Source organism: Chrysemys picta, chromosome 4 (genome assembly GCF_011386835.1).
Source record: "Chrysemys picta bellii isolate R12L10 chromosome 4, ASM1138683v2, whole genome shotgun sequence".
In the NCBI taxonomy this organism is placed as follows: Eukaryota; Metazoa; Chordata; order Testudines; family Emydidae; genus Chrysemys; species Chrysemys picta.
In genome coordinates, this window is record NC_088794.1 from 122,674,113 (window position 1) to 122,701,048 (window position 26,936).

Sequence of the window (26,936 nt, forward strand, 5' to 3'; positions counted from 1 at the left end):
AAAACAACAGAGCAGTGGGAGATGATCAAATCACAGCAGAAATGCACTTGACACTACAACCCTAACCAAGCTGGCAGAGCTGTTTAATGAGGTCTGGGGAAAGAGAGACCACTCCTAACCAGCGGATATATGGAATAATTCTCAGAATATTGAAAAATGGTGATTTTACTGACTAACGACTGGAGAGGAGTCACTACTCTCTGTAGCAGGAAAAGTCTTCTATAGTGTGATACTATACAGGATGAAAGAGGCATTGGATGCACAGCTTAGGGAAGAAGCATCTGGATTCAAGCCGAAGAGATCCTGTGTAGATCAGAAAAATGCATACAATGGCAGACTCCCCTTATTATCAATTTAGTCTAATTTCAAAAGGCATTTAACACACTGCATAGGCATACATTGTGGAATATTCTTCAGTCTTATGAAATTCCAGCTAAAATTGTCATAATCAAGACTAAATACATTGATACAAACAACACTCTAAGGGTAAACAACCAGACCCGATGGTTCAACATGGACACTAGCATTATTGTTTGGGATTGCCATAGATTGGATAATTAAGAAGTACATTAGCAACACTGGCGTAGTATGGGTAGATGGCAAATGCCTACAAGGCCTAGATTTTGCTGATGATATCATGCTAGAGTGACATTTCCAAAAAGCTACAAAGAAAGACAGACACGTTTGCAAAATTATCAGGCCTAGCAGGACTCACAAACGAATGTCCTTGAAACCCTAGTGTCAAGCAATAACAACATATCAGAAGGCAAAAACAAAGAAAGTTGAACAGTTCATTTACTTGAGCAGCACCATATTTGCTAACAGAGATTTTGTGAAATAAGTGATATCAAGGATAGGAAAGGCATCCACAGCATTCACTAAAAACTCAAAACCTATGGAAATCAAAGATATACAGTACCAAAACAAAACTAAACTTTCAACTCAAATGTAATCTCAGTGCTAACATACAGCTGAAAGAGCTGGAGATCTTAAAATGTTAGATAGAAAACTAGATGCCTTTGAAAATAAATGCCTAGGAAAGATTCTGGGCATTGGATAGCGAGACTTTATCAACGATGAAGAGATCTGAGAAATTATCAATCAGCAGCTTATCTCCACTAGAATTAGAAGGAAATGTTGGACATATTTGGGGCATGCCAACAGACAGACTCCCACGTAAAGCTCTCAGGTAGAACCCAACTGGTGTGAGGAAACAAGGGCACCCCAGAGAAGAACCACCACCCTTAGCAGGTGTTCTAAGGGTGGTGGTTCAGTCAATCTCAACACCATAGAGCAGATGGAAGCAGCAGATAATGACAGAGAGGATGGAAGAGACTAGTTTCTGCCCTGTGTGCCAACATCAGCAAAAGTAGGATGTAGTAAAAAAATCATCATCATCACCACTACTTACTTAGGATCTCAAACAGTATATTTTATAATACTTTATTTTTAAATAACTTCAGTGTATCTTGTGGAAGAACTCTCATGTCCTTTTAAAAAAAACTGCACTAGCAGTTGTCTAATTACAAATAATGTTCTTTTTCCAATTTACATGTTCAATTTATATTAAGCAGCAACTGAATCTAATATAGTCTATTAATGGAAAAGTTATCAGAATATCTCATGAGCAATAATATTTTTGTTTGTAATTTATTAGTAAGATTCTGAATACAAACCTCCTATCTAAATTAAATATAAAAGTACTCCCTTTAGATTCCATAATTACTTGTTTTACAAAAAAAAAAAAAAGAGTGATAGTAAATATAACTCAACATATTTATATAAGAAAAGTGTAAATTTAGTACAGTACCTTAATATGTTTTACACCACAGCTGACTAGTTTGTTTGGTTGGTACAAATCCCAAGAAATATCAAATATCTGCAAATAAATCAGAATGCTAGTAAAGATGGCCTTTTTAATACATGTATAATTTTATATATAAATGAAAATAGAACAAATTCCCATTCAAATGACAAACAGCACAAAATCTACTGACCTATAGACAGCAAAAAGCCATTTCAGAGCTTTTCAAAGAAGTTTATTGGGACTATTTTTTATGCCTCCTCTCAAAAGTTAAATTGCATTGTACATTATATAAATAGCTTTCATTATCTGTATTTGTCTGGCATACCCAAAGTAACACAGTTACAGAAGATGATGTGTGTATATTTAAAAGTTGTAGAAAAAAATCCTATCTTGCATTTGAGAAATAATATTTCATTATACAGGTCTGTCGCATCTTACGCTGAGGTTACGTTCCGCAGTCAGCGCGTAAAGCGAAAATTGCGTATAGTCAAAATTACATTGAGTGTAATGGCGGGCGGAATCGCCCGCACTACAGGTACAGTATTAAAATTGTTATTTTTCTCTTCTTTTTTGTTTTTGCCGACCGCATAAAGCTGAAATCGCGTATGTTAAATGCGCGTAAGATGCGACAGACCTGTATAAAAAGGGGCACACAGAAGTCTAATGCTGTTTTTTTCTGATGTTTGAGGACTGTGAAGTTGTGCAAGTTAATGTTCTTTTATGCCTTTTCTCATTTTTATGTATTATCTTTAGATGTAATATGTCTAAACTAGAAGCTTGATAAGGAAATAAAATTCAATATCTATTTGTCAGAATGCTCTGAAGGAGTTATTAGTGATATTCTCAAAAGCCTGGAAGATTTTAAATGCCAGCGAGATTATAAAAATAAAAATAGTCACCAAATCTATATTATTGTTAAATGGAGTTAAATTCTTGCAACATGTCTTAATAGTGTTCTTTTTGAGTATTCTTTCATTTGTGTAAAAGCTATGAATAAGCCTGCTTCAAAATTGTCTCCAAAGTACCGTGTGTATTCCCCAACTCCTAAGCCACACACAGCTAATGAATTACAGAGTTCAAAAGATTTGGCACATTTTGGTTCTCCCGTACCAGAAGTAGGGTCTAGCGTTTCCTCAAATATGACACCTTCAATATATGCTTCTAGGTCTCCACAGAGTATGCATAAATATGTGATAAACCACATATCATCTAAAGCATAGATATTTATGATGCATATATTTTTCCACAAATAAAGTTAACATAATCAACTTCTATAATCTACAACAGCTGATATTCAGAAAACAAAAATTCCCAATATGTACACACAGAGGTTTCAAAATCCCCAAATCCCACCAATACTCCTATTAAGTAGTTATGCTTACCCTGTCTGTATGACCAGGAGCCATCGATAACATTTTTCCTTTTCTCCAGTCCCACACGCATATTGTATTTTTTGAATCCAGACCCACTGAGACCAAACGCTGATAATTTCCAAGAAGTTTAAAAAAGAAAAAGGAAAATATCAATATTTGGATCAAGTTCCCATTTAATTTTGAGAGACATCTTACCATACCTGGATTTTTAAAAGAAATCTAATTGTATACAGTAACTCCTCACTTAAAGTCGTCCTGGTTAACATTGTTTCGTTGCTGATCAATTAGAGAACATGCTCATTTAAAGTTGTGCAATGCTCCCTTATAATGTTGTTTGACAGCTGCCTGCTTTGTCCACTGCTTGCAGAAAGAGCAGCCCGTTGGAGCTAGCTGGTGGGGGGCTTGGAACCAGGGTGGATTGGCAGCCCCCCTATCAGCTCCCCACTCCCTTAAGTTCCCTGTGCAGCAGCCGCCCAGCAGGCTATCAATTGCTGGGAGTTCAGCTGTCCCTCCCCCCACTGCCATGTGCTGCTCCTGCCCTCTGCCTTGGAGCTGCTCCCGGGAGCCTCCTGCTTGCTGTTTGGGGGGGGGGGGTTGGGAGGAGGAGGGCTAATGTCAGGGTGTCCCCCTCCCCCCTGCTCCTGGCCCCCGCTTACCCCATCTCCATAGAGCAGAGAGCGACATGACAGGGCTCAGGACAGAGGGAGCTTGCTGGGCAGCAGCTGCTGTCTCAACTTGCTGATCTACTTAAAAAGGCAGTGTACTTAGAGTGGGGTCAGAGTACCTAAAGGGGCAATGTGCATCTCTCTCTCTCTCTCTCACACACACACACACACACACACACACACACACACACACACACACACACACACAGGGTGTGTGTCTCTCTGTCACTGTCTGCCATGCTGTCTCCCCTCCCTCCATTTCTCCCTTGTAGAGTGTGAGGCTACGTTAACAACAATGTGATAACCCTTGAGGGCTCAGCCGAGTACTAGTTCATCATTTACCAGTAAGGCATTCCCTGGGAAATATCCCACCCTCTGACTTCACCACCACAACCAAGCTTCACAATCATCATTACTGTGTACAGTATTAAATTGTTTGTTTAAAACTTATACTGTATAAATATATTGTCTTTTGTCTGGTGAAAAACATTTCCCTGGAACATAATCCCCCCCCCCCCCCATTTACATTAATTCTTATGGGGAAATTGGATTCACTTAACATCGTTTCGCTTAAAGTCGTGTTTTTCAGGAACATAACTACAACGTTAAGCGAGGAGTTACTGTATATATTTAAGAGGGGGGAAAATAGAGCAACAGGGCCCAGTGTTAGTCTTCATGTAAGTAAAAAACTTCTATGGAGGTTGTGTCAGTAGAAGAATAATACACTTTTATAAACCTGAGGTTAACTAGTACCTTAACAGATATTAACAGATATTTCTGAATTAATACTTTGAATATTGTTCTAGAAATGTCCTCAATATACAAATGTGAATAAAACATAAAACATTACTCTGTACCTAAGACCCAATTCTGTAAAAATGCAGGTGCTAAATATTAAGTATGTGAGCAATCCCACTGAAGTTAGTTTAAATTTAAAGTACATACACCCTGATCCTGTAAACAGTTACCTAAGTATTAATCTTAAAATTTCAAAGAAGTGTAAAGAATAAACACATCATCTTTATCCTTACATCTTCAAAACCTGTTAAACAAAATATTTCTTTTAAAAAAATGAAGTTAAAGCTGAGAGTGTTTTTAAAATTCAGTTCAGCCAATACCCAAAAATATTTTTAATATTCTATACCTATTAAACTTTTTATTTTATTTTCTGAAATTCTTAAGAGATCCAGAGAGAAGGCTGCATGAAAGGAACAGAGAGAAAAGTGGACTGTATGCATGTGCACATTCAGCTTCCCAGATGACGTTTTACAAGAGATATAATTCAATTCTGCACTTTCAGTCACTGCTGACCACTAAAAACCTTCAGAGGCATCCATAGCTGTGCAAGAATGGTGGTTAATTTATATTTTGAAAGCTAAGCTATATCATTCTCCATAAACTATGTTATGAAATAATTTGTGCTGCCTCCAAAAACAGCAACTGATTTTGTCTTGCATGATTGCTTTAGCATCAGGACTTAAAACTAGCACTGAAGAAACTCAGTAAGCATATCTAAGGAGTCCCAAATCAAAAGATGAACTGCAAATCTGGAAGTGCCAAAAAGTTATTCCTGAGATGAAAAAAATAAAATAAAATAAAAATATCTCTGTGCTCCCCAGCCCTCTCTTAGCCTAATACACCTCTACCTCGATATAACGCTGTCCTCAGGAGCCAAAAAAATCTTACTGTGTTATAGGTGAAACCGCGTTATATTGAACTTACTTTGATCCACCGGAGTGCGCACCCCCCTCTTACCCCCCGGAGCACTGCTTTACCACGTTATATCCGAATTCGTGTTATATCGGGTCGCGTTATATCGAGGTAGTGGTGTATGTGGAAATAAACAGCATATTTCTGGGTGTAGGGAGCCAGGGTGGCTTCCCTCCGACCCTGAGGGTAAAGTGCCTTTCCCTCAGCCTGAGTGGGCGGGGCCAGCCCAAGCTCGCTCCACCCCCCGGAAGGGGAGGGGTGGAACAGGAAGTATAAAGGGCGGGGCCCTTAGCTCAGTTAGAGCAGCACCAGGGAGGGAGGCAGACGCAGACCGCGGGCTGCTCCCTTCAGAGCCTGCTGCCACACCAGGGGAGGCCCTGGACCTGTGGAAACCTCACCTGGAGGACGGACTGGGGCTGCCAGGACTGCCTGCTGCCGAGTACCCAGAGGAACTGGAGGAGCCAGAGGGGGAGCAGGAGCTGCCAGCAGCCGAGTACCCAGAGGAGCTGGAGGAGCCTGAGCCTGAGGGGGAGCCGGAGCTGCCAGCAGCGGACTACCCCGACGCACTCACGGGACCAGAGGGATTCGGGCGAGCAATCGGGTAGGAAGTAGCCCAGGGACAGAGCTGCACAGTGGTGAGTCTATGTAGCGGGACGACCCCGCTGACCCAGTGGTGGGACCCTCGTTCTGCCACTGTCAGGGCCCTGGGCTGGAGCGCAGTGGTGTAGGGTGGGCCTGCGCTCCCCTACCCGGCAGAGCCACGCCGGGACCGTTGCCGGCGCTCCCCTGCCTGAGGGGCGCGCTACTGACCTTTGCCGGCGCTCCCCTGCCTGAGGGGCGCGCTACTGACCTTTGCCGGCGCTCCCCTGCCTGAGGGGCGCGCTACTGACCTTTGCCGGCGCTCCCCTGCCTGAGGGGCGCGCTACTGACCTTTGCCGGCGCTCCCCTGCCTGAGGGGCGCGCTACTGACCTTTGCCGGCGCTCCCCTGCCTGAGGGGCGCGCTACTGACCTTAGCCGGCGCTCCCCTGCCTGAGGGGCGCGCTACTGACCTTAGCCGGCGCTCCCCTGCCTGAGGGGCGCGCTACTGACCGTTGCCGGCGCTCCCCTGCCTGAGGGGCGCGCTACTGACCGTTGCCGGCGCTCCCCTGCCTGAGGGGCGCGCTACTGACCGTTGCCGGCGCTCCCCTGCCTGCGGGGCGCGCTACTGACCTTTGCCGGCGCTCCCCTGCCTGAGGGGCGCGCTACTGACCTTTGCCGGCGCTCCCCTGCCTGAGGGGCGCGCTACAGACTCTGGCTGGCGGCCGCCCCGCCGCTAATTCCCCGCTGACGGAGGCGTGACCCAGGCCGGCCAGTGACCTCGTAGCTCCCCACCGCCCCCTAGCGGGTAGGCGGGCCGACACCGATCACACTGGGCTTAACTCACTTTTCATTTTAGCTTTGCATTTCAACTTTATTATTTCTTAAATGGTGAGAGCATAATTGTTACTGTGTAAGATCTGACCACAATGATCTTACACAATCTTAAAGACAGACTAAGATCAGACAAATACAAAGTGGGTGGTAGGGTGTTTTGGTTTTGGGTTTGTTTGTTTTTACATCTGGATAGTGGCGGCTTAATTTTGACAGAGGAAGGACTTGTGAGCCTTATGGACAAAGATTTTTCCTCTCTTTAACTGATAATGCTTACACTCATAGGACCAAGTTAAGGCAAATTTAGTTTCCATTTTCTGACACATGTAGATAATAGTCAGTTAAAAAGTCTGCCTGTCAGGGAAATCCACCTACAATACCACCAACACCAAATTGGCTGCAAGCTGCACAGCCCACAGCAAAGTGGAAGTGATCTTTCTGGTCTTTATTTGTAAAACTCCATAAATTCCCAGTTTTCAGATCTTTCAAAATCCACTCCTTCTACTGAAAATGTTCCAAACAGGAATTGACCTAGCTCCAGCATTAACAATCCTGCTCAGGAATGAGTGGAGTAAAGGTATATTGAATCTATTACTATTATAATAATTTTAAAGCATCCATCACCATGAGATCTGAGTGTTATACAAAACTTAAGTAGAGATTCAAATCTCAAAAAGAGACCAAATTTCATGCTCCCTGGCTGCCTGCAGATTTACCAGAGAGCTAGGAAAGCAGGATTTAATTAGTATGGAACACCCGAACAAAGAGGTAGGTCTTGAAGTTCTCTCTAAAACTGGCTAGGTTCATGCTTAACTGTATTTCCACAGACAACATATTTTACAGGTGCAGCTCTCCTATCAAGAAACCTCTACCATAAACTTTGCCATTGGAGCCAGCAAGTTGTAACATACTGGATGAGCATGGGCATAGACAATTGGGGACTGAAGGAGCTATAGCCCCCCTCCCCTTTCCCCCAAAAATGTAGAAACTGCATTAATAAGGAAACACTGAGTTAGGAACTGAAGTTCATTTATGTCATTTTAATAGAAGTAAAGAAATTTAGTTATGATGCAAAACTACTAATTGAAATGATATTCAACAGCTTTTATTTTATTTTTTTAATTCTAGTCCCCCTCCCCAAAATACAAAAAGGTTATTTATGTCCCTGATGAGTGTAGATGTATGGTAGTTTGGAGATGATGAGACAGTCTTAAAGTAGCCTGGGCTTAGATCCATTTAGGGCTTTATATATGGCAACCGGTACCTTGAATTTCACACACCAGTCAAATGGCAACAAGTCCAGACAGGCAGCTATAGTCTGGACTAGAGGGAGTTTCCAGTGGACTTTAACAGACAATCTTAGATAAACTTTAGTCCTAGACTAGGATCGTAGAGCTAAGAAGTTATGAAGGCAAGAATGACTGATGCTAGAACAGCATTTGAGGGGTAGAGGCATAGTTTTCTTTGCCCACTGTAGGTGAAAGAATGTTGTTCTTGCAAGCAATGCATCCTGAAAGTTTAGCCATACTGAGAAATCTAAAAACCAAAGATTCCCTATCACACTGATGATCTCTACGGCTTCCCTCTTATGTTTCCAGGTTTTTTAAATGAAATTCACACTTGGGAGCATTCTTACCCTAATTCTTAGAATCATAGACTATCAGGGTTGGAAGGGACCTCAGGAAGTCATCTAGTCCAACCTCCTGCTCAAAGCAGGACCAATTCCCAACTAAATCATCACAGCCAGGGCTTTGTCAAGCCGGGCCTTAAAAACCTCCAAGGAAGGAAACTCCACGACCTCCCTAGGTAACGCATTCCAGTGCTTCACCACCCTCCTAGTGAAATAGTGTTTCCTAATATCCAACCTAGACCTCCCCCACTGTAACTTGAGACCATTGCTCCTTGTTCTGTCATCTGCCACCACTGAGAACAGCCGAGCTCCATCCTCTTTGGAACCCCCCCCCTCAGGTAGTTGAAAGCAGCTATCAAATCCCCACTCATTCTTCTCTTCTGGAGACTAAACAATCCCAGTTCCCTAAGCTTCTCCTCATAAGTCATGTGCTCCAGTCCCCTAATCATTTTTGTTGCCCTCCGCTGGACTCTTTCCAGTTTTTCCACATCCTTCTTGTAGTGAGGGGCCCAAAACTGGACACAGTACTCCAGATGAGACCTCACCAATGTCAAATAAAGGGGAACGATCTTGTTCCTCGATCTGCTGGCAATGCCCCTACTTATACAGCCCCAAATGCCGTTAGCCTTCTTGGCAACAAGAGCACACTGTTGACTCATATCCAGCTTCTCGTCCACTGTGACCCCTAGGTCCTTTTCTGCAGAACTGCTACCTAGCCATTCGGTCCCTAGTCTGTAGCAGTGCATGGGATTCTTCTGTCCTAAGTGCAGGACTCTGCACTTATCCTTGTTGAACCTCATCAGTTTTTTTTGGGCCCAATCCTCTAATTTGTCTAGGTCCCTCTGTATCCAATCCCTACCCTCTAGTGTATCTACCACGCCTCCCAGTTTAGTGTCATCTGCAAACTTGCTGAGAGTGCAGTCCTCACCATCCTCCAGATCATTAATAAAGATATTAAACAAAACCGGCCCCAGGACCGACCCTTGGGGCACGCCACTTGAAACCGGCTGCCAACTAGACATGGAGCCATTGATCACTACCCGCTGAGCCCGACGATCTAGCCAGCTTTCTATCCACCTTACAGTCCATTTATCCAGCCCATACTTCTTTAACTTGGCGGCAAGAATACTGTGGGAGACCATATCAAAAGCTTTGCTAAAGTCAAGGAATAACACATCCATTGCTTTCCCCTCATCCACAGATCCAGTTATCTCATCATAGAAGGCAATTAGGTTAGTCAGGCATGACTTCCCCTTGGTGAATCCATGCTGACTGTTCCTGATCACTTTCCTCTCCTCTAAGTGTTTCATAATTGATTCCTTGAGGACCTGCTCCATGATTTTTCCAGGGACTGAGGTGAGGCTGACTGGCCTATAGTTCCCCGGATCCTCCTTCTTCCCTTTTTTAAAGACGGGCACTACATTAGCCTTTTTCCAGTCATCCGGGACCTCCCCCGAGTTTTCAAAAATAATGGCCAATGGCTCTGCAATCTCATCCGCCAACTCCTTTAGCACCCTCGGATGCAGCGCATCGGGCCCCATGGACTTGTGCACGTCCAGTTTTTCTAAATAGTCCCGAACCACATTCTTTCCCCACAGAGGGCTGGTCACCTTCTCCCCATACTGTGCTGCCCAGTGCAGCAGTCTGGGAGCTGACCTTGTTCGGGAAGACAGAGGCAAAAAAATCATTGAGTACATTAGCTTCTTCCACATCCTCGGTCACTAGGTTGCCTCCCTCATTCAGTAAGGGGCCCACACTTTCCTTGACTTTCTTCTTGTTGCTAACATACCTGAAGAAACCCTTCTTGTTACTCTTAACATCTCTTTCTAGCTGCAACTCCAAGTGTGATTTGGCCTTCCTGATTTCACTTGCTCAGATAACGAGAATAATTGGTCTCTACAACACTACATTTCTAACTGGGAAAGTAGTAGAGCTAGTAGGTAACAGAAATTAGCTTCCCTGGCTAACAGAAGGAACTAAAGTCAGCTAGGGAAGAACACAGCCTAAGGACATATTATTGTGCCTGACCTCTGCACAGGTTTGTAAGAAGGGGTGAATGGGACGGGGAAGTGGAGTAGCACAAGGAACCTTCTCCCCATCCTGTGCAGAGGCCAGGCACAATTTCAGTTAGGACTGAAGTGCTAGCAACCCCCAAAAATAGAGAGAATAAACTAAAATAAACTAAAATATGCCTCACATCAACTAGCAGAGCCATCTAGCTCAGAGGAGCAAGTATGCAGGATGCTGAGACATTCAGGGAAGCAATTTGCTACTCTCCTCCTAAAGCCCTGCTATAGCAGTGGCTCCACACTGCCGCCAATAAAGGCCAGTACCATAATCATATAATCTGGCCCTACGCCTGTGTTTTTTTTTTTAAATCCTCTTTTCAAGATGGCTAACATTTTGTTAGCTGGGGAAGAGCCTGCCATCATGTGTGTCTTCTTTCTTGCTCTCTCCTGTACCAGGAATGATCTCCCTACTACAGTGCAGTAAGCTCCCCTCGTCTCTTCATTCACATCTCTTCTGAAGCTGCAAATTTTTAAATTTGGCAAGAAAAGTGTCTGTAAATACTAACATCACTTTCCTGAAACTGGACAAATAAAACCTTTGATTCAATTTATCTCCTGAAAGAAAGTTGTATCAGAGGACTTTTTTTAAACAGATCTAGACAGTTTCTCTTTTAAAAACAGATTTTGAAAATAGAATATTGACTACATACCTGCCCATCTAAGTCAAATGCCAAGCAAGCTATACCATGTGTGTGAACATCTTTCAGTATCGATATAGTCTGCACAGTGTATGAGTCCCAAACACAGATATATGGTTCTTTTCCAACTTGACCTGTTGCCACCAACACTCGTTCAGGATGCAAAGCAAGGCTGCAAAAAAAATGAAAAATAATTTCAAACATTAGAACATTTGTTCAAGGAACTTGTACATTATTTAGCTTGTTAATCAAATGTTAGTTTAAGTCCTTAAATAAAAGTCAACTTTTATAATAAGTTTTCCCATTGACGCTACAAGATGTCACAGTATCATCCTGTAAGACAACTTTCATGGTAGCCATACAACTTTCTTTCACACAGTTCTAACAACCGAACTTAAATCTTCCATGAGGCCTTTTCCAATGTGAAACTTATTTCATAACCTATCACACTGACTAATCTTCTGTTCTGCAACATGCATGCTTTACCAAATTCTTCTGCTTAATTACTATTTCCCATTTCCTCCTGTTTAAAAGGACACCAACACAAAACATATAATTTTTAATTTAGGACAGTTGACTTAAAATATAATAAAATAACAAATGCTTGCCCATAGTTAAGGTTGTAGCAGAGCTTATGTAAAGTTGATTTTTCAAAGTTGATTTTTCTAGACTCACATGCTTAGGCAAATTGCTTTGAAAACTGGTATGCCACATGAGAGGCCAAGAGTAACAGATGCAGGGAAAATCTGGGGTTGTTTGATCAAAGAGTTCCTGAGATTCAGACCCTCACAGGACACTTTTTTGTGCACTAGAACCTCACAGAAACAATGTGTTTCTTTTAACACTTTTCTGGACACATAGCCAGAAAAAAACAGCAGCAAGAATCCCCCAAAACTCATATCCCTGGAATGCCAAAGCACTGATCTAGTGTTCCTTGCCAGGGTCAGGCTCCAGAAATGGCAATTTAACCCATGATATGGTGAACATGTAAATGAGGTATAACAGAGGACCTGAAATCTTCCAGTTTATATTTCATATCAAAGGAAGATGGGTAAGAGGGATGTATACCTAGAGAAATCTTTCTGTACAAACTGGATACAGCAAAACAGAGTGATCTGTGAAATGCTCTACTTGACCCAGGAAGGTAACCATTTGAAAGTTGACTCTATGCCAATGGTCACCAACCGGTTGTTCGCGATCGACTGGTCAATCCTAGAGGATCTCCTAGTCAATCACGATCTCTGGTGGTGCAGCATGGCTGCCGCTAAGGCAGGTGCCTGCCCCGGCCCCATGCTGTTCCCGAAAGCAGCCAGCGCAGCCCTGGGGGTGCGGGGCACGGGTCGCCGTCCACGCGCTGCTCCTGCCTACAAGCACCGCCCCCGGAGCTCCCATTGGCTGGGAATAGGGAGATGTGGCCAATGGGAGCTGCGAGGGCAGTGCTTGCAGAGAGGGGCAGCGCACAGAGCCACGTGCCCCCCCAGGGGCCACAGGGGCGTGTTGGCCCCTTCCGGGAGTGGCGTGGGGTCAGGGCAGGCAGGGAGCCTGTCTTAGCCTTGCTGCACCACTGACCGGGAGCCACCCAAGGTAATTGCTGCATGGCGGGAGGCTGCACCCCAACCCCCTCCCAGAGCCAGTACCCCAAACCCCCTCCTGCACCCCAACACTCTTCCCCAGCCCAGAGCGCCCACCTAGAGCCAGCACCCTGTACCCCCTTCTGCACCCCAACCTTCTGCCCCAGCCAGGAGCCCCCTCCTGCACACAAACTCCCTCCCAGAGCATGCACCCCTCACCCCCTCCTACAGCCCAATTCTTTGCCCCAGAATCATCCCAGAGCCCCCTCCCACACTGCAACCCCTTTGGCCCCAGCCCACAGCCTGCATCCCCTCTTGAACCCCAACCCCCTACCCCAGCCTGGTGAAAGTGAGTGAGGGTGGGGAAGAGCAAGCAACGGAGAGGGGTGGGGATGGAATGAGCGGGGCAGGGCCTCGGGGAAGGAGCAGGGTAGATCCTGGGATGCCCTTAAATTCAAAAGGTGATCTTGGGCGTAAAAAGGTTGGACACCACTTCTCTACACCATCACTAACGGACTTTCTTCCCCTCCCTAGATAAATCTCCTGGAGAATGGAAATGAAAGCCTTAACCAACATCTATTCTGTATATTTATCTTCCAAAGACTACTTACAGCAAAAAGGGGCAAGGCAGTGTGTGATGATAATAAATTCTACTCCTAGGAGTTGACCTAGATCCGGGTGTCAAACTGTCTGCAGTGGCTGAAGACCATGAGTACCAACCTGAGGGCAGACTATTAAGAAGCAGGGCACAAACCCCAAATTGCTTGTAAGTTCTATACTTAGCTTTCACCAACCAAACATCAAGTGTAAACTCCTCAGGCACTATAACAGCCTAAACATGGAGTCACAGACACTCCCCTTGGGTACTCCGGTCTCTCTTGCCTTCTAGGCAAGCTTGCCTTTGTAATAGATGGTCCCTTACACACAAAAAATCACAATAATACTCAGGTTACTCTCAATCCCGAAGGACCAGTCACTTACCCTAGGTCAATTGCCCTTTAGATCTTACACCAAAGACAATTCTTGTGGCCAATTTTATAATAAACAAACTAACATTTTATTAACTAAGAAAAAGAAATGAGTTATTTACACACACACACAAATAAGTTACAGTCTTGGGTTCCAAAAGGTGATAGAAGCTGCTCAAATAAGCAAACTGTATACATCCTTTAGGGCTAACCCAGGCTAAGCACCTGGGGATCCCTTGCTTATGCTTAGAAATCTTGCCCTCCCAGAGCCCAAGCATCATAGAGATACAGTTCTTCTTGTCAGGGATTTTTATTCCCTTCCTCCCAGAGTTCAAGATGATGGGATGAACTCACATGCACGTCTCTTCTTTATGGGGGAGGAAGGAATGTAGTTAAAGTCTGTGTTCTTTGATGTTTCACAATGGCTCATTTGATTTCAGTGGGCCTTCTTGGTGGGCAAGCGCTAATACCTTGTGCAGGAAGCCAGTATTTTACATTACCTAATGCTTCTTTCCTGTTTGATGACTTATGGAGGATTACAATGCAGACACTTAATAGCCCCTTATAACATGGGGTACATCTTTTTTACAGTGCAAATATTTGTAATCAAAAATAATAATTGGGGCTGTCAATTAATCACAGTTAATGCATGCGATTAACTCAAAACAAATTAACACTTTTTTTATACAAGCATTAATCACACACCAGGGCATCATGCACAGGTGGGCACTGCTACATGCCTCCAGGGCAGGGATGTCCTTCCTCCCACCACCTTGTTCCACTACTGCTCCTGTCTCTTTCCCGCCCCTATTGAGTCGCCCCTAGCCAAGCAGCTCCAGGTTGGGAGCCTACCTCCTGTCTGCTGCACAGAGCGGAGGTGAAGAAGGCTGATATCAGGGTATTCCCTTCCCCCCACCAGTGTACCCAATCACCACTGAGCTAGGGTCGGGGAACAGGGGGAGCCTGTCTGCCGACAACAGCTGCTGATGGCTAAAAAAGCATTCAGGCTCCTGAGTGCTCAGCTTAGAGACAGCACTCCAACACACAAACTTCCTTCCCCCGCAACACAAAAAATATTTAAATAAATAGTATTCTATTATTTTAACAGTGCAATTAAAACTGCAATTAATTGTGACTTTTTTCAATCTCACAATTAATTTTTTAAATAATTTGACAGTCCTAGTTGAGAACTCGGGGCCTTGGCATGAGCTGGTACCTGATCTGCCAGCATCAAGCCAGGAACTTAATAAGTAAGTATAGAAAACACAAAGGGTGCTCTGGACATAGAAGGGAGCGGCTATATCAAGAAGGGAGAGGGTAGATCAAGCTACTCAGGGAGCTATCATAGAAGACCAATTTAAAGAAATGTAAGTTTTCTTTTCTCTATAACTAACCTAAAAGAAAACTACCTTCACTGTGTTTTGCAAAGCATGCAGATGAGGTGTTATGCCAACTGCTTCTTTGGTTTTACTACATATTTTCTCTACTTCCAATAAATCTTGTTTTTATTAATACTACTGTTGTATGAATAATTTCATATGGCACAATGACTCAAGCACTTCCTCCTGGCTCTGAGCAATATCAGCACATCTCTCGTGGAAAGGAACAATGTACATGTGTGGGAAGGAATAAAAGGACTTGATGAGGGGAGAAATGTTGGAAGTGAAAGGACAAAGTAGGGGGAAAGGAAACAGGACCAGACAGCTGATAAGAAAAGCAGGGGAGGCAAAGAACTGAGGAGGAAAACGGGGGGGAGAAAGGACCAAGTGAAGAACAAAGGAGAAAATGATGGAAGAGAAAGGATGGGGAAGAGATTGGAACTAAAAGAGGAAAAGGAACAGTAAAGATAAAAATATAGAAAAGATAGTCTTCTGGCTAATTCATGAGACTTGAAATCAGGACCCCTGGGTTCCATCCCTGGCTCTGCCACTAACTTGTTATTTAATGTTAGGCAGGACAATCAATCAGTTCCCCCCAACTCTAAAATAGGGTTAATAATACGATGGAGGAGGACTGTATAATTACATGGACAGATAGACTTAATTATAATACTTCCATCCCTCACAATTAGGTAAAAGCATCTTACCTGCTTTCACATGGAAAGCATTATACTGTATAAGTAGCAAGTATTATCATAAATATATTTTTATTCAATGGGAAGAACAAGCTAAATAAGAAAAGATTCACAAGTGCAGAATAGAATGAAATCTCCATTACAACACAGTACCTCTACTGTACCTCTACAGCCAAAATGCTTCTGAAATAAATGTAGTCAAACTTTACTAATTCTGGGTCACTGAGAACAAAAATGATGCTTAAAATTGTTGATTGGCTCTAGTTTTCAAGATATGCTCTTGGGTCAGTATATACGACCCTTGACTTGGGAATGGCGGAGGATAAGTGAGTTCTAAAGGGAAGGAATTTCAATTTAAACCAGAAATGACTAAAATACATCTTTGACTGGATCTATGAATAAATCTATGACTGGGTTTGGACAGTACTTGTTTTTTAGGCAAAACAATGAATGATGCAATCTGAAGCTGGTATTGCGTCATACATGATATGAATTGCATCATGGTATTCCTAGAAGTCATGGATGATGCGATCATAACGAAGCTTACATCACTCTGCTGAACAAATTGCCCTATATCAGCTCTAGAAATCATACAGTGTCGTGCTCTCTTATTTGTAAGTGTTTGATTTTGCAAAGGGACACATTTCTGTTTAGCCAAAGTGAGCAGAGATGCCTCGTACTTGTGTGAACAGTGCAGATAACTTCTGCTATGTTTGTGGTGAAGTGACTTTTGCATCACAAAAGCGCAGTCTAACCACTATGGTTAAGAAAGCCTATCACCTTTATTTTGGCTGCAAAATTGGAGATCAGGACAAGAGGTGGGCCCCACACATATGCTGCAACACTTGTGCAACAAATCTTCGCCAGTGGTTGAACAGGAAAAGGAAATCTATGCCTTTTGCAGTGCCAATGATTTGGAGAGAGCCAACAGATCATACCAGCAATTGTTATTTCTGCATGGTGCCTCCAGTTGGGAAAGGTGTGTCAAAGAAGAAAAAGTGGACTGTGCATTATCCAAACATTCCATCAGCTATATGCCCAGTACCCCACGGAGAAGGACTGCCGGTTCCTGATGCACCAGAATCATTCTCATTTGAGTCAGACGAGGAAGAGGAAGAGGATGAAACTTCTGGTCCTGAACCATCAATGTCACAGGACCCACATTTTCTCCCATCCTCCTCCTCTGAACCACACCTCATAACGCAAGGTGAACTGAATGACCTTGTCAGGGATTTGGAACTACCCAAGAGTAACGCAGAGCTGTTGGGCTCCAGACTACAGCAGTGGAATCTCCTGGCAGGTGATGTTAGGGTTTCCATGTTCCATGACCATCAAAAGGATCTTGTCCCATTCTTCTTCATGGAAGGTGATCTTGTAGCCTGCAACAACATTGATGGTGTGATGGCAGCCCTCAACATCGTTCACGATCCAGATGAGTGGAGACTGTTCATTGATTCATCGAAGACGAGTCTTAAAGCTGTTTTACTGCATAATGGCAATGTTTTGCCATCAATTCCAGTTGGTCATGCAGTCCATATGAAGGAAACCTATGACAACATGAAACAACTTTTGAGGTGCATAAACTATGACCAACATCAGTGGCAGCTTTGTGGCGATTTGAAGGTTGTTGCTCTCTTGCTTGGTCTGCAGACTGGATACACAAAGTACTGCTGTTTTCTCTGCAAATGGGATAGTCGTGCAAGAGATTTCCACTACATCAAGAACGACTGGCCGCTCCGACAGTCATTGGAGCCTGGGAGGAAAAGTATTCAGCATCCACCTCTTGTTGAATCAAGGAAGATTTTGTTACCACCCTTACACATCAAGCTGGGTCTGATGAAGAACTTTGTCAAGCCCATTGACAAAACACAAGCAGCTTTCAAGTACCTCCGTGGAAAATTTCCAAGGTTAAGTGAAGCTAAGATAAAGGAAGGTGTCTTTGATGGTCCTCAGATTCGTGAACTTCTTCGAGATGATGCATTTGACCATGCACTGCGTGGCAAGCAAAAGACGGCATGGAAAGCCTTCCAGTTAGTGGCAATAAATTTTCTCGGAAACAACAAGGCAGACAACTACAGGTTGTTGGTGGAAAACCACCTCAAGGCATACAAAAGCCTTGGTTGCAACATGTCACTAAAGATACATTTTTTGCACTCTCATCTAGATTTTTTTCCACCGAACTGCAGAGCAGTGAGCGACGAGCACGGTGAGTGATTTCACCAGGACATTGCAACAATGGAGAAACGCTATCATGGAAAATGGAGCCCATCAATGCTTGCAGACTATTGCTGGACAGTGACAAGAGATGCTCCATTTAATGAATACAAGAGACAAACCAAGAAGCGCCGAGTAGACACTGAATAGGACTAAACTATGTACACAATATTTTTTGCCTTTTCTTTCATAATAAATTTTATTTATATAACCCTTTTGCTGATTTGTAAAGTGTTACATAAACAGGGCAGGTGAAATGTTATCATGTAAAGCAACCATAAACACATGAAAAGACCTAGGTTTACAATTTATGATTAAAACTCTACTATCTACACAATATACATAGACATAAAATGTAAAAACTTAAATATCTTCAAAACAGTAGCCAGTCAGTTGTTTTAATTGTCATATTTAAATTCAGCACATCAAAATACATAATAAATAGCACATTTTATCTCTGAAGCAGATGACTTCTCAAAAATTGTAGACCAGTGATATACTTCAGCAAGGCTAATATATTTAAACAACCTTAGTAGTATGGTATGGATTATACCAATAGCTATATAATAGCCAACATTTTGAAACCTAGGTGCCTACAATTAGGGTCTTAAAACTTTTATTTAGGTGCCCAAATCCGAAGACTTGATTTTGAAAGTACTGAGCACTTCCAGCTGCCACTGACTTCCACACCATGGAACTTTGACCTCAGTAGGAACTGCAGGTGCTCAATACCTCTGAAAAATAGGCTACTTTATTTAGGTATCTAAAAATGGATTTAGGAGCTTAGTATTTGGTAACCATATTTAAAAATTTTGGCCAAGGTACACTATTTTAAAATATTCACGTCTTGAAGTTTATCTTAAATTATGTTTTGCTACACTCAGACAGATGTACATAGATGCGCATACAGTAATGTGGTGATGTAAGATTAAACTATTTTATCATAATAATACTTACACCACAAGTTCAGTGATTTGGCTAAAACATGTACATTAGATAAAACAAACAACTTAAAGTCAAGTTGTATGACAGACAAGAAGTGTTATTATCAGTACATGTGCATAATGCTTAAAATCAGAAAATATGTTTCACAATTTCAAAGACCCTATGAGTTCAGGAAGGAAAAATTAGTGACTTAAGCGAGGATGTTTTCAAATAGATCCTTTTTCATTTGATTTATTTTGAATGTATGTAAAATATGAGATTTTTAAGATATGGTAATTTTTCTAGAACATTAAAATAGCAAATAATCTATATATCCATGTTAGGGGTGTACATCTAGTAGGCGATGCCTAAGAATGGTATCATTCTGTGGTAACCAGGTTTATCAATTCCGCTATGAAGGCCTTCACAGCCTATGGCATACATTTTTGAAGCTGCTCCCAAATCTGTGTTTCCGACAAAAAAAAAAAAACAGAACAACAACAAACATTGTTATCATACCATCACGCCTGCTAGAGTAATGTTTAAATGCTTTCAAGAAAAGATTATTTGACTTTGTCATTACCAGTCCACAAGATTTTAGTTGAAGTTTATAAATCTAATTATTTTAGCACCATATTTCAACATTTACAAAGAGCAATTTTAAAATTATTGTGTAATAAGGGAATTTGATCTTGGAAATTTTAGCTTTTTTGAAAAATCAGCTGAATGATATGAAATGACTATTATTAGGTAGTATTTTGCGGCAGTATCTATTAAAATAACACTGCTTTTCTCAGATGTTTTTCTAAAACATCTTAAGACAATGATAACTGATATACTTTAGCCATAAGCTGTGGAATAAAAATGCATATTGAGATAATAAAGACTGGTTTATAAGACTAAAACATTACTGCCATTATTAAGGTGACTGGATTTTTTTAAACCCTCTCTTTCTGTGATCTGGTCATATAAATATCGATATCAGTCTTAAAATCACACCAGCTTGGCTCAATGGTGCATTCTTGAAGCCAAGTCTGTCCTATATTATGATTGCACCAGTTCTAATAGTCATAGATGAGAAATTAGCAGCACCCAAAGATGTAATTAGCAGAATAAAAAAAACGTTATCTATGCAATATCCATAAGCTTTATAATTATTGACAAAAATGTATTACACTTATCCTGCACTTTTGTGGATTAAGGCAAAACCCTCAATAGATCTAGAAACAAAAAAAGAAACCAAATTAATGCCTTGAAATATTTTATTTCTAAAAGCTACTCATGTACAGAAGCTATTCCTTTAGAGAAGCATAAAATTAAGCTTAGCAAACTTCAGGGGGAAAAAACAATAAGCTTGCAGAAAATGGTAAATCTGTATTTTTTTTTCCTATCACTTTCTACCATAGAGTCAAGCAGTGCTTGGCCTTAGTCAAAAATACAAATTCCTACATGCATAGAGAGTATACGTAATTAACTAGAATGCAAAAGCCAGATCCTAATTCACTGTAAAATAAAAATAAAATAAGAATAGGTTTATGCATTGCAGAAGCTTACATAGTAGAGGCATACTGAGTGAAACTACTAGCTAGATATTTTTACTAACCTAGCCTCCATAGTAGTTTGTATAAGCACTTACATACCCACAGAACATATGCATTGCCTCAGGAAAAACGTAATTTGCTTCAGTACAGCTGTGTGTTATGTTCACTCTCAGTAACAGCAGCAAATAACCATCCGAAAACTCTACCCTAGCAACAACAAAATTACACTTACATACAATGAGTGGGGAAAACACTGGAAAGGACAAGTACAGAATATCTCTCTTCTGCCTATCATGGAAATGCTCATTGGTACAGAAATGTTTTTTAAGTACATCAGAAGCCTGCTAAACAACCAGTGGGGCCCCAGACGATCGAGATACAAAAGGAGCACTTAAAGACGATAAAGTCATTGCGGAGAAACTAAATGAATTCTTTGCTTCAGTCTTCACGGCTGAGGATGTTAGGGAGATTCCCAAACCTGGGATGTCCTTTGTAGATGACAAATCTGAGGAACTGTCACAAATTGAAGTGTCACTAGAGGAGGTTTTAGAATTACACCTCTACCCCAATATAACGCAACCCCGATACAACACGAATTTGGATATAACGTGGTAAAGCAGCGCTCAGGGGGGCAGGGCTGCTTTACCGCATTATATCCGGCAGCGGGGCTCGAGCGGTGATTTAAAGGGCCCGGGGCTCCCCGGCTGCTTGCCCAGGACTGTCCCTCTCTTCTTCATGTGGTCCACATGTCAAATGGGTCTGTATTTCCCTGAATCCAGCAGTAGGAAGTCCCTAGGATGCTTGTATAGAGGTGGCAGCAGTGGTGAGAGGATTGGGCTAGAATCCATGGTGTTTGCCCTGTGTCCAAAACTCCCTATCCACCACCCCAGGGGAGGCAGAGAGGAACAACATGACTGATCTCTGCAGCTAGGTGCAGTGACTGTTAGGTGTGGGCTCTATGGACTTAGGAATTATCTTACATTTGCCTCATGGTCTGTCTTGCATCAATTTCTTCACACAGAGAAGAGGGAAGGAGCAGTTTGCTGATACAACCAGATTTTCCAAGCCTACCCAGTTTCCTTTTCTGCCCAGGGCAAGACAGTTGAGGTAACCCCACCAAGACTGGGTTGCTGAAATTTTGCCTATATTTTGCCCACTGGAGCCATCCTCTCAAATGCTTGCAGGGATTTTCCTGTTCAATGGAGGGACTTTGGACTCTGAAGGGAAAGTTGCATTCTGTCTGTGATGGGTTATCACCCCAGGGGTGCAGTCTGGGAGCTGTGGGAACCACTGTGCCCGTAGCCCCCCAGCTGGGCAGGCCTCTCTCACACTGCTTTGCTAGTGATTCAGCCAGCCTCTCCAGGCCCTGTTATTACCCAACACAACAGCAGATGGCACCACACCACACATCTCTGCGGCTCCTGGCAAGGGGGGAGAGGCGGCTCCGTGCGCTGCCCCCGCTCCCAGCACTGTCCTCACAGCTCCCATTGGCCGGAAACCGGCCAATAGGAGCTACGGAGGCAGCGCTTGCAGGCAGCGCATGGAGACACGCCGTCCCTTTCCCCCAGGGACTGCAGAGACGTGCTAGAAGCCAGCCGCTTCTGGGAGCAGCATGGGGCTATGGCAGACAGGCAGCCTGCCTGAGTCCTGCTGCGCCGCCGTCCAGGAGCCACCTGTGGTAAGCACCTCCCAGACAGAGCCTGCACCTCGCACCCCATCCTCCACCCCAACCTCCTGCCCCATATCAGAATCCCCCTCCTGCACCCAAACTCCCTCCCAGAGCCCGCACCCCCTCCTGCACCCCAATCCCCAGCCCCCTCTTGCACCAAACTCCCTCCCAGGAAAAAGATTTGGATATAGGGGCCCCACAAAATCTAATAGCCACGGGCCCACAGGAGAGTTAATCCAGCCCTGTTTGTGTGTTTTCCATTATTTTGAACACAATGATGGGATTCACAATATATGTGTTAGACAAATACTGTTAGTTGTTAACGCCTGGTTTCTTGACAGCAGCATGAAAGCAGTGCTTACTATGTTTGTTTAAATGTGGGATGAGACTAGAGACAAGCATAATGTGACTGAGATCCCAAAACTGTAATTAGGCTGAGGGTAGAAAGGGATCTTTAGGCAGGTTAGTGTATGACTGACAGCTCTGAAGCTTCACTCCCACATTATAAAAGGGAAAAAGAATTTAGCATTAGCATTTGTTGTGTTTTCTTTTTCAGTTTTGTCCTCAATATTGAATTTCAAGTAGACATAGAAAAATAGCGATGCTGAAGAGACAGATACTGTTTTAAAGAAGAGGTCTCCTTAGCAACAAAATATCAGATGAAAATCCAACAATGTATTCATGTGACTGAGCTTCACAAAACTAGGACATTAGAAAATGCAGAGAAGAATACAGTTGTGGAAGATACCACCACCTTAGGTATCTTCTAATTAAAAGTATAACTCAAACATCAGAATTATTTTTGTGTACTTAAGCATACAAACCATTTTGTATTGAGTTTTTATACACATTTTAGTCACCTTTCCCCCTTTTCTTTGGTTGGGGATCCACCACTTTTTCTCACTTATCATTTGGGCACACCCTCCCTTCCCCCACCAAGGAGGATAGTAAGAGAAGCTGAAGATCATTTTTGCAACACCAATCAATCAGTCGGTTTACCGGAAATGCTGTAAGAACACAGACTCTGAAGAGGAATATTTTCTAAGTGGGTTATCTTGGGGATGCATCTGTTTCTCACAAACCCAATGTAAGCGGGGGAATGGACCCGCTATTGTGGGGAACTTTCCTGGCTTATACACTACCCCGGTGAAGTGGGCTAGCGAAAGGATCTGAGTCCTCGCTCCCACTTCCTTTACCCAGAGCCCTGCCTGACCTAGAGGACTCTGCTTCTACTCTCCGGTGTGGCAGAGTCCTCATAACCCCAACAAGGCTGGGCCCAGGATTCCTGGGGGGGCTCGACCCCCAACCTTTTTGTGGTCACTTAGGGCAGGGGCTACGGTGTCCCCACTCCAGGGTGCTCTCTCGGCACTGGATGCTTCCCTGACCCACTGATAATTACATACAATTCAAAGCAAATACAATTTATAAAACATATGAAAAAATAAGGAAAAAATGGGAAAGGTTAAAGGAAAACATGTCATCCCCCTTTGTGGCACGGGGACATCACAACCAGCGTCTCTGGAATGTAAGGCCTGGTCCACACTAACCCCCCACTTCGAACTAAGGTACGCAAATTCAGCTACGTTAATAATGTAGCTGAATTCGAAGTACCTTAGTTCGAACTTACCGCGGGTCCAGACGCGGCAGGCAGGCTCCCCCGTCGATGCCACGTACTCCTCTCGCCGAGCTGGAGTACCGGCATCGACGGTGAGCACTTCTCGGATCGATCCGGGATCGATTTATTGTGTCTAGACAAGACGCGATAATTGATCCCAGAAGATCGACTGCTTACCGCCGGACCCGGAGGTAAGTGTAGACCTACCCTAAGGGAAGTTCAGTCTGTTCCTCACAAGTCCCAGGCCTCCTTCTCAGGCCCTGGCTGTGCTGCAGGGATGCTGCGGGTTGGACACTTGCTCTGGCGGTGGCCACAAGCTCTCAGGCTCTAGGTGGCAGGACCCTTCTTCCCAATGGCGCACCTGCCTCGTCGGGGTTATGATCCCCCTCCAAGTCTGGCCTGCAAGGCGTGTTGGCTGGGGGCGTCTCCCTGCGCTGGGTCTGCTGCCCTCTCGCTCTCCCCAGCTGTTCACTGCACCTGGCTCCACTCTGCCTCAGCTCCAGCTCCACTCTGCCTCAGCACAGCTGCTGCTGCTGCTCTGCCTCCAGCTCCCTGGGCTGCTTCTCTGGTCCCTCTGGATCTGGTTGCTGCAGCTCTCCTCCCAGGACAGGTCTGCTCTGTGGCTGCTTCTGTGACTCTGCTCCCAATTCTGACCTGCTTTTCTGGCCCCCTCTGGATCCAGCTCAGCTCTGCTCCACAGCTCAGCTTGCACTCCTGCTTTCTCCTTAGCTCGGCCCCACTCTGTCTGACCCAGGCAAGTCCCTCTCACAGGGAGGACAGGACCCCTCTGGCCTCCTGACTCCCTGATTAGCCTGCCCGCTTTGTCAATCAGGCTGACCTGGAGCATTGGCCTCTCCCCATTGTTCCTGGGGACTGTCAGTCTCAGGGGCATGATTTCCCATTGACCCTTCCCCTTTCTTTTAGTTCTGGGAGCTAGCCAACCAAAACACCCCCACTGAGTTTTAGTAAGTCCCCTTACACCAAGAACCAGGATCCCTAAGGAGACTACCCAATGCTGTATCTTTCCCATGGTTATTGAGAGCATTGGTAATGGCACAGCCTGCTCTTTTAGAAATCCATTCTAAAGTAAATGTATGCAACTTAAAGAAAATCAGAATAATAAACTGCTTGGAGTTGGAGGGGGGGAAAACAGCCACTTGAAAATTATGTTCTGATTAGTTCCCAAGTCTCTATCACAGCCCTTCCATATCCTATCTTACAGAGAAAGGGTTTACAAACAGCAAAAATGATACAAGGGCTGTGAAATCCTTTAGTCTGGAAAGCATAACTTTTGGGAAGTAGTAATCAGTCCAGCCAGAAAAAGAGGGAGGGAAAGCAGAACAAATGAGGATATACATTAAGTGAGAATAGAAGTCTGTAACCAAAGGCAACATCTGATGATGATATCATATCTACTTTGCATTATTTGATAAAAATAGGTTGAGCTTGCCAGGTGGCTGCTCTGTATGTCTCCTTATAAAATGGTCTAGTTCTGTCTACCCTGGATGTGGCGACAGATCTTGCTAAGCACATTGAGATACTTGAAAGCATCTTCCAACCTTTCTTATAAGCTTCTAAAATAGAAAACATGACCCAGGTAAGAGTTGGTTGTGTTACAGGCTTTCCAAACCTTAGTTCTTGCCAGCATATAAGGTGAACAAGGTATCAGATTTCCTGGTGGACTGTTCTATCTTAGTAGGTTTGAATGCTGTACTAAGATCTAAGCTATATCACCTTCTCTCTTTAGGATGATTAGTTTTTGGACAAAATTAAGGGTAGTGTGATGTCTTGGGTGAAATAAAGAATGACTGCTGATGAAAATTCTAAAATAGTACCGAGTACAACTTGGGAGAAACTAAAGAAAAAACTTTTGAAATAAGGTCCCTAATCCTTTTCAGAAGTGATAGCTATTAAAAGGCAAAATTGGAGTTTTTGCCATTCAAAGCACTTCAACAATACAACCTATATGGTCCAATTGCATGGTGTTACCTTAAGCTTAAGCATTTCTTGAAGGACATACTTGGTCCTGAGGTTCTGGGAGCACCACAGTCTCCAAAATTGTTGTTGAAGTGGGAAGAGTCCTACAGATTCACCCAACCAGCTGTAGCCTGTTACAATTTCCTGGTCCAAATGACCCTAAAAATGGTACCTTCTCATAACTGTGGTTCTTCGAGATGTGTTGTTCATGTCCATTCCAATTAGGTGTGCGTGCGTTGCGTGCACAGCAGCCAGAAAGTTTTTTCCCTAGCAGTATCCATATACCTAATTGGAATTGACATGAACAAGCACTCAAAGAAGAATTTAGATTTCCTGTGCCACACCTGGAACAAAAGATGTGTGGGGAAGTATCTTGCAAAACATTAAAAATCTCTACTTTTGATTTTCAGTTACAGCTAATCCAGCAGAAAGTTATATTTTTGTTCATAGTGGTCCCTGCAGTTATAGTGCATGGGCCTTGCCAAAAGAGACTGCTGCTGGAGATGTGGGTACCCCAGAACCATATTGGCTCACATAATTTGGGACTGTCCCAAGTTACAATCCTGTTGTCCAGAAGTAGGTAGGAAGATTAATATGATAATGGATTCCTCCTTAAAAATTACTTCCCAGAACTGTGTTTTGGGATATATCCCATCATCTTGGAAACTCTCCAACTCACTGAAAGCTTTGTCGTCTAGAGCAGTGCTTGTAGACAAATGACTCATATGTTTGATGGAAGACGAGACTGCTCCAAGGATAGAAACTCAGCACAGCAGCTTGGCTGACCTGGCAGCTAAAGAGCAGATAACATTTCAGAGAAGAGGGAGCTCAGACAAATTTGAAAAGGTTTGGTCTGACTTTTTAGAAATCTTTGATTAATTCCTAGCTGATGTCACTCTCCTTTCCCCTCCCTGCCCTCCCTCCTTCCTTTTCCTTTCATACCCATCCCATTCCTTTACGTTGTTATTTTCTCCCTTATTTTTTTAAACAAAATTCAATACAATACATAAATAAAGGCAACTTTGGCCTGGTCTACGCACAAAGTTGCACCTATTTAACTAAAAGTGTGATTTTAAACCA

The 26,936-nt window shown here is 43.3% G+C and overlaps 1 protein-coding gene across 4 annotated transcripts in view; it reads right to left on the reverse strand.

Annotated features, from left to right (window-relative positions):
- EML5 (EMAP like 5) overlaps window positions 1-26,936 on the reverse strand; it is a 303,917-nt gene that overhangs the window by 243,981 nt on the left and 33,000 nt on the right. For all 4 annotated transcript variants that reach the window (XM_042858583.2, XM_042858582.2, XM_065593493.1 and 1 more), the window contains exons 2-4: window positions 11,316-11,475; window positions 3,190-3,288; window positions 1,811-1,879 (exon numbers count right to left, since the gene is read on the reverse strand). In XM_042858583.2, the coding sequence (XP_042714517.2) occupies window positions 1,811-1,879; window positions 3,190-3,288; window positions 11,316-11,475 (328 nt within the window). The remainder of the gene's footprint in view (window positions 1-1,810; window positions 1,880-3,189; window positions 3,289-11,315; window positions 11,476-26,936) is intronic.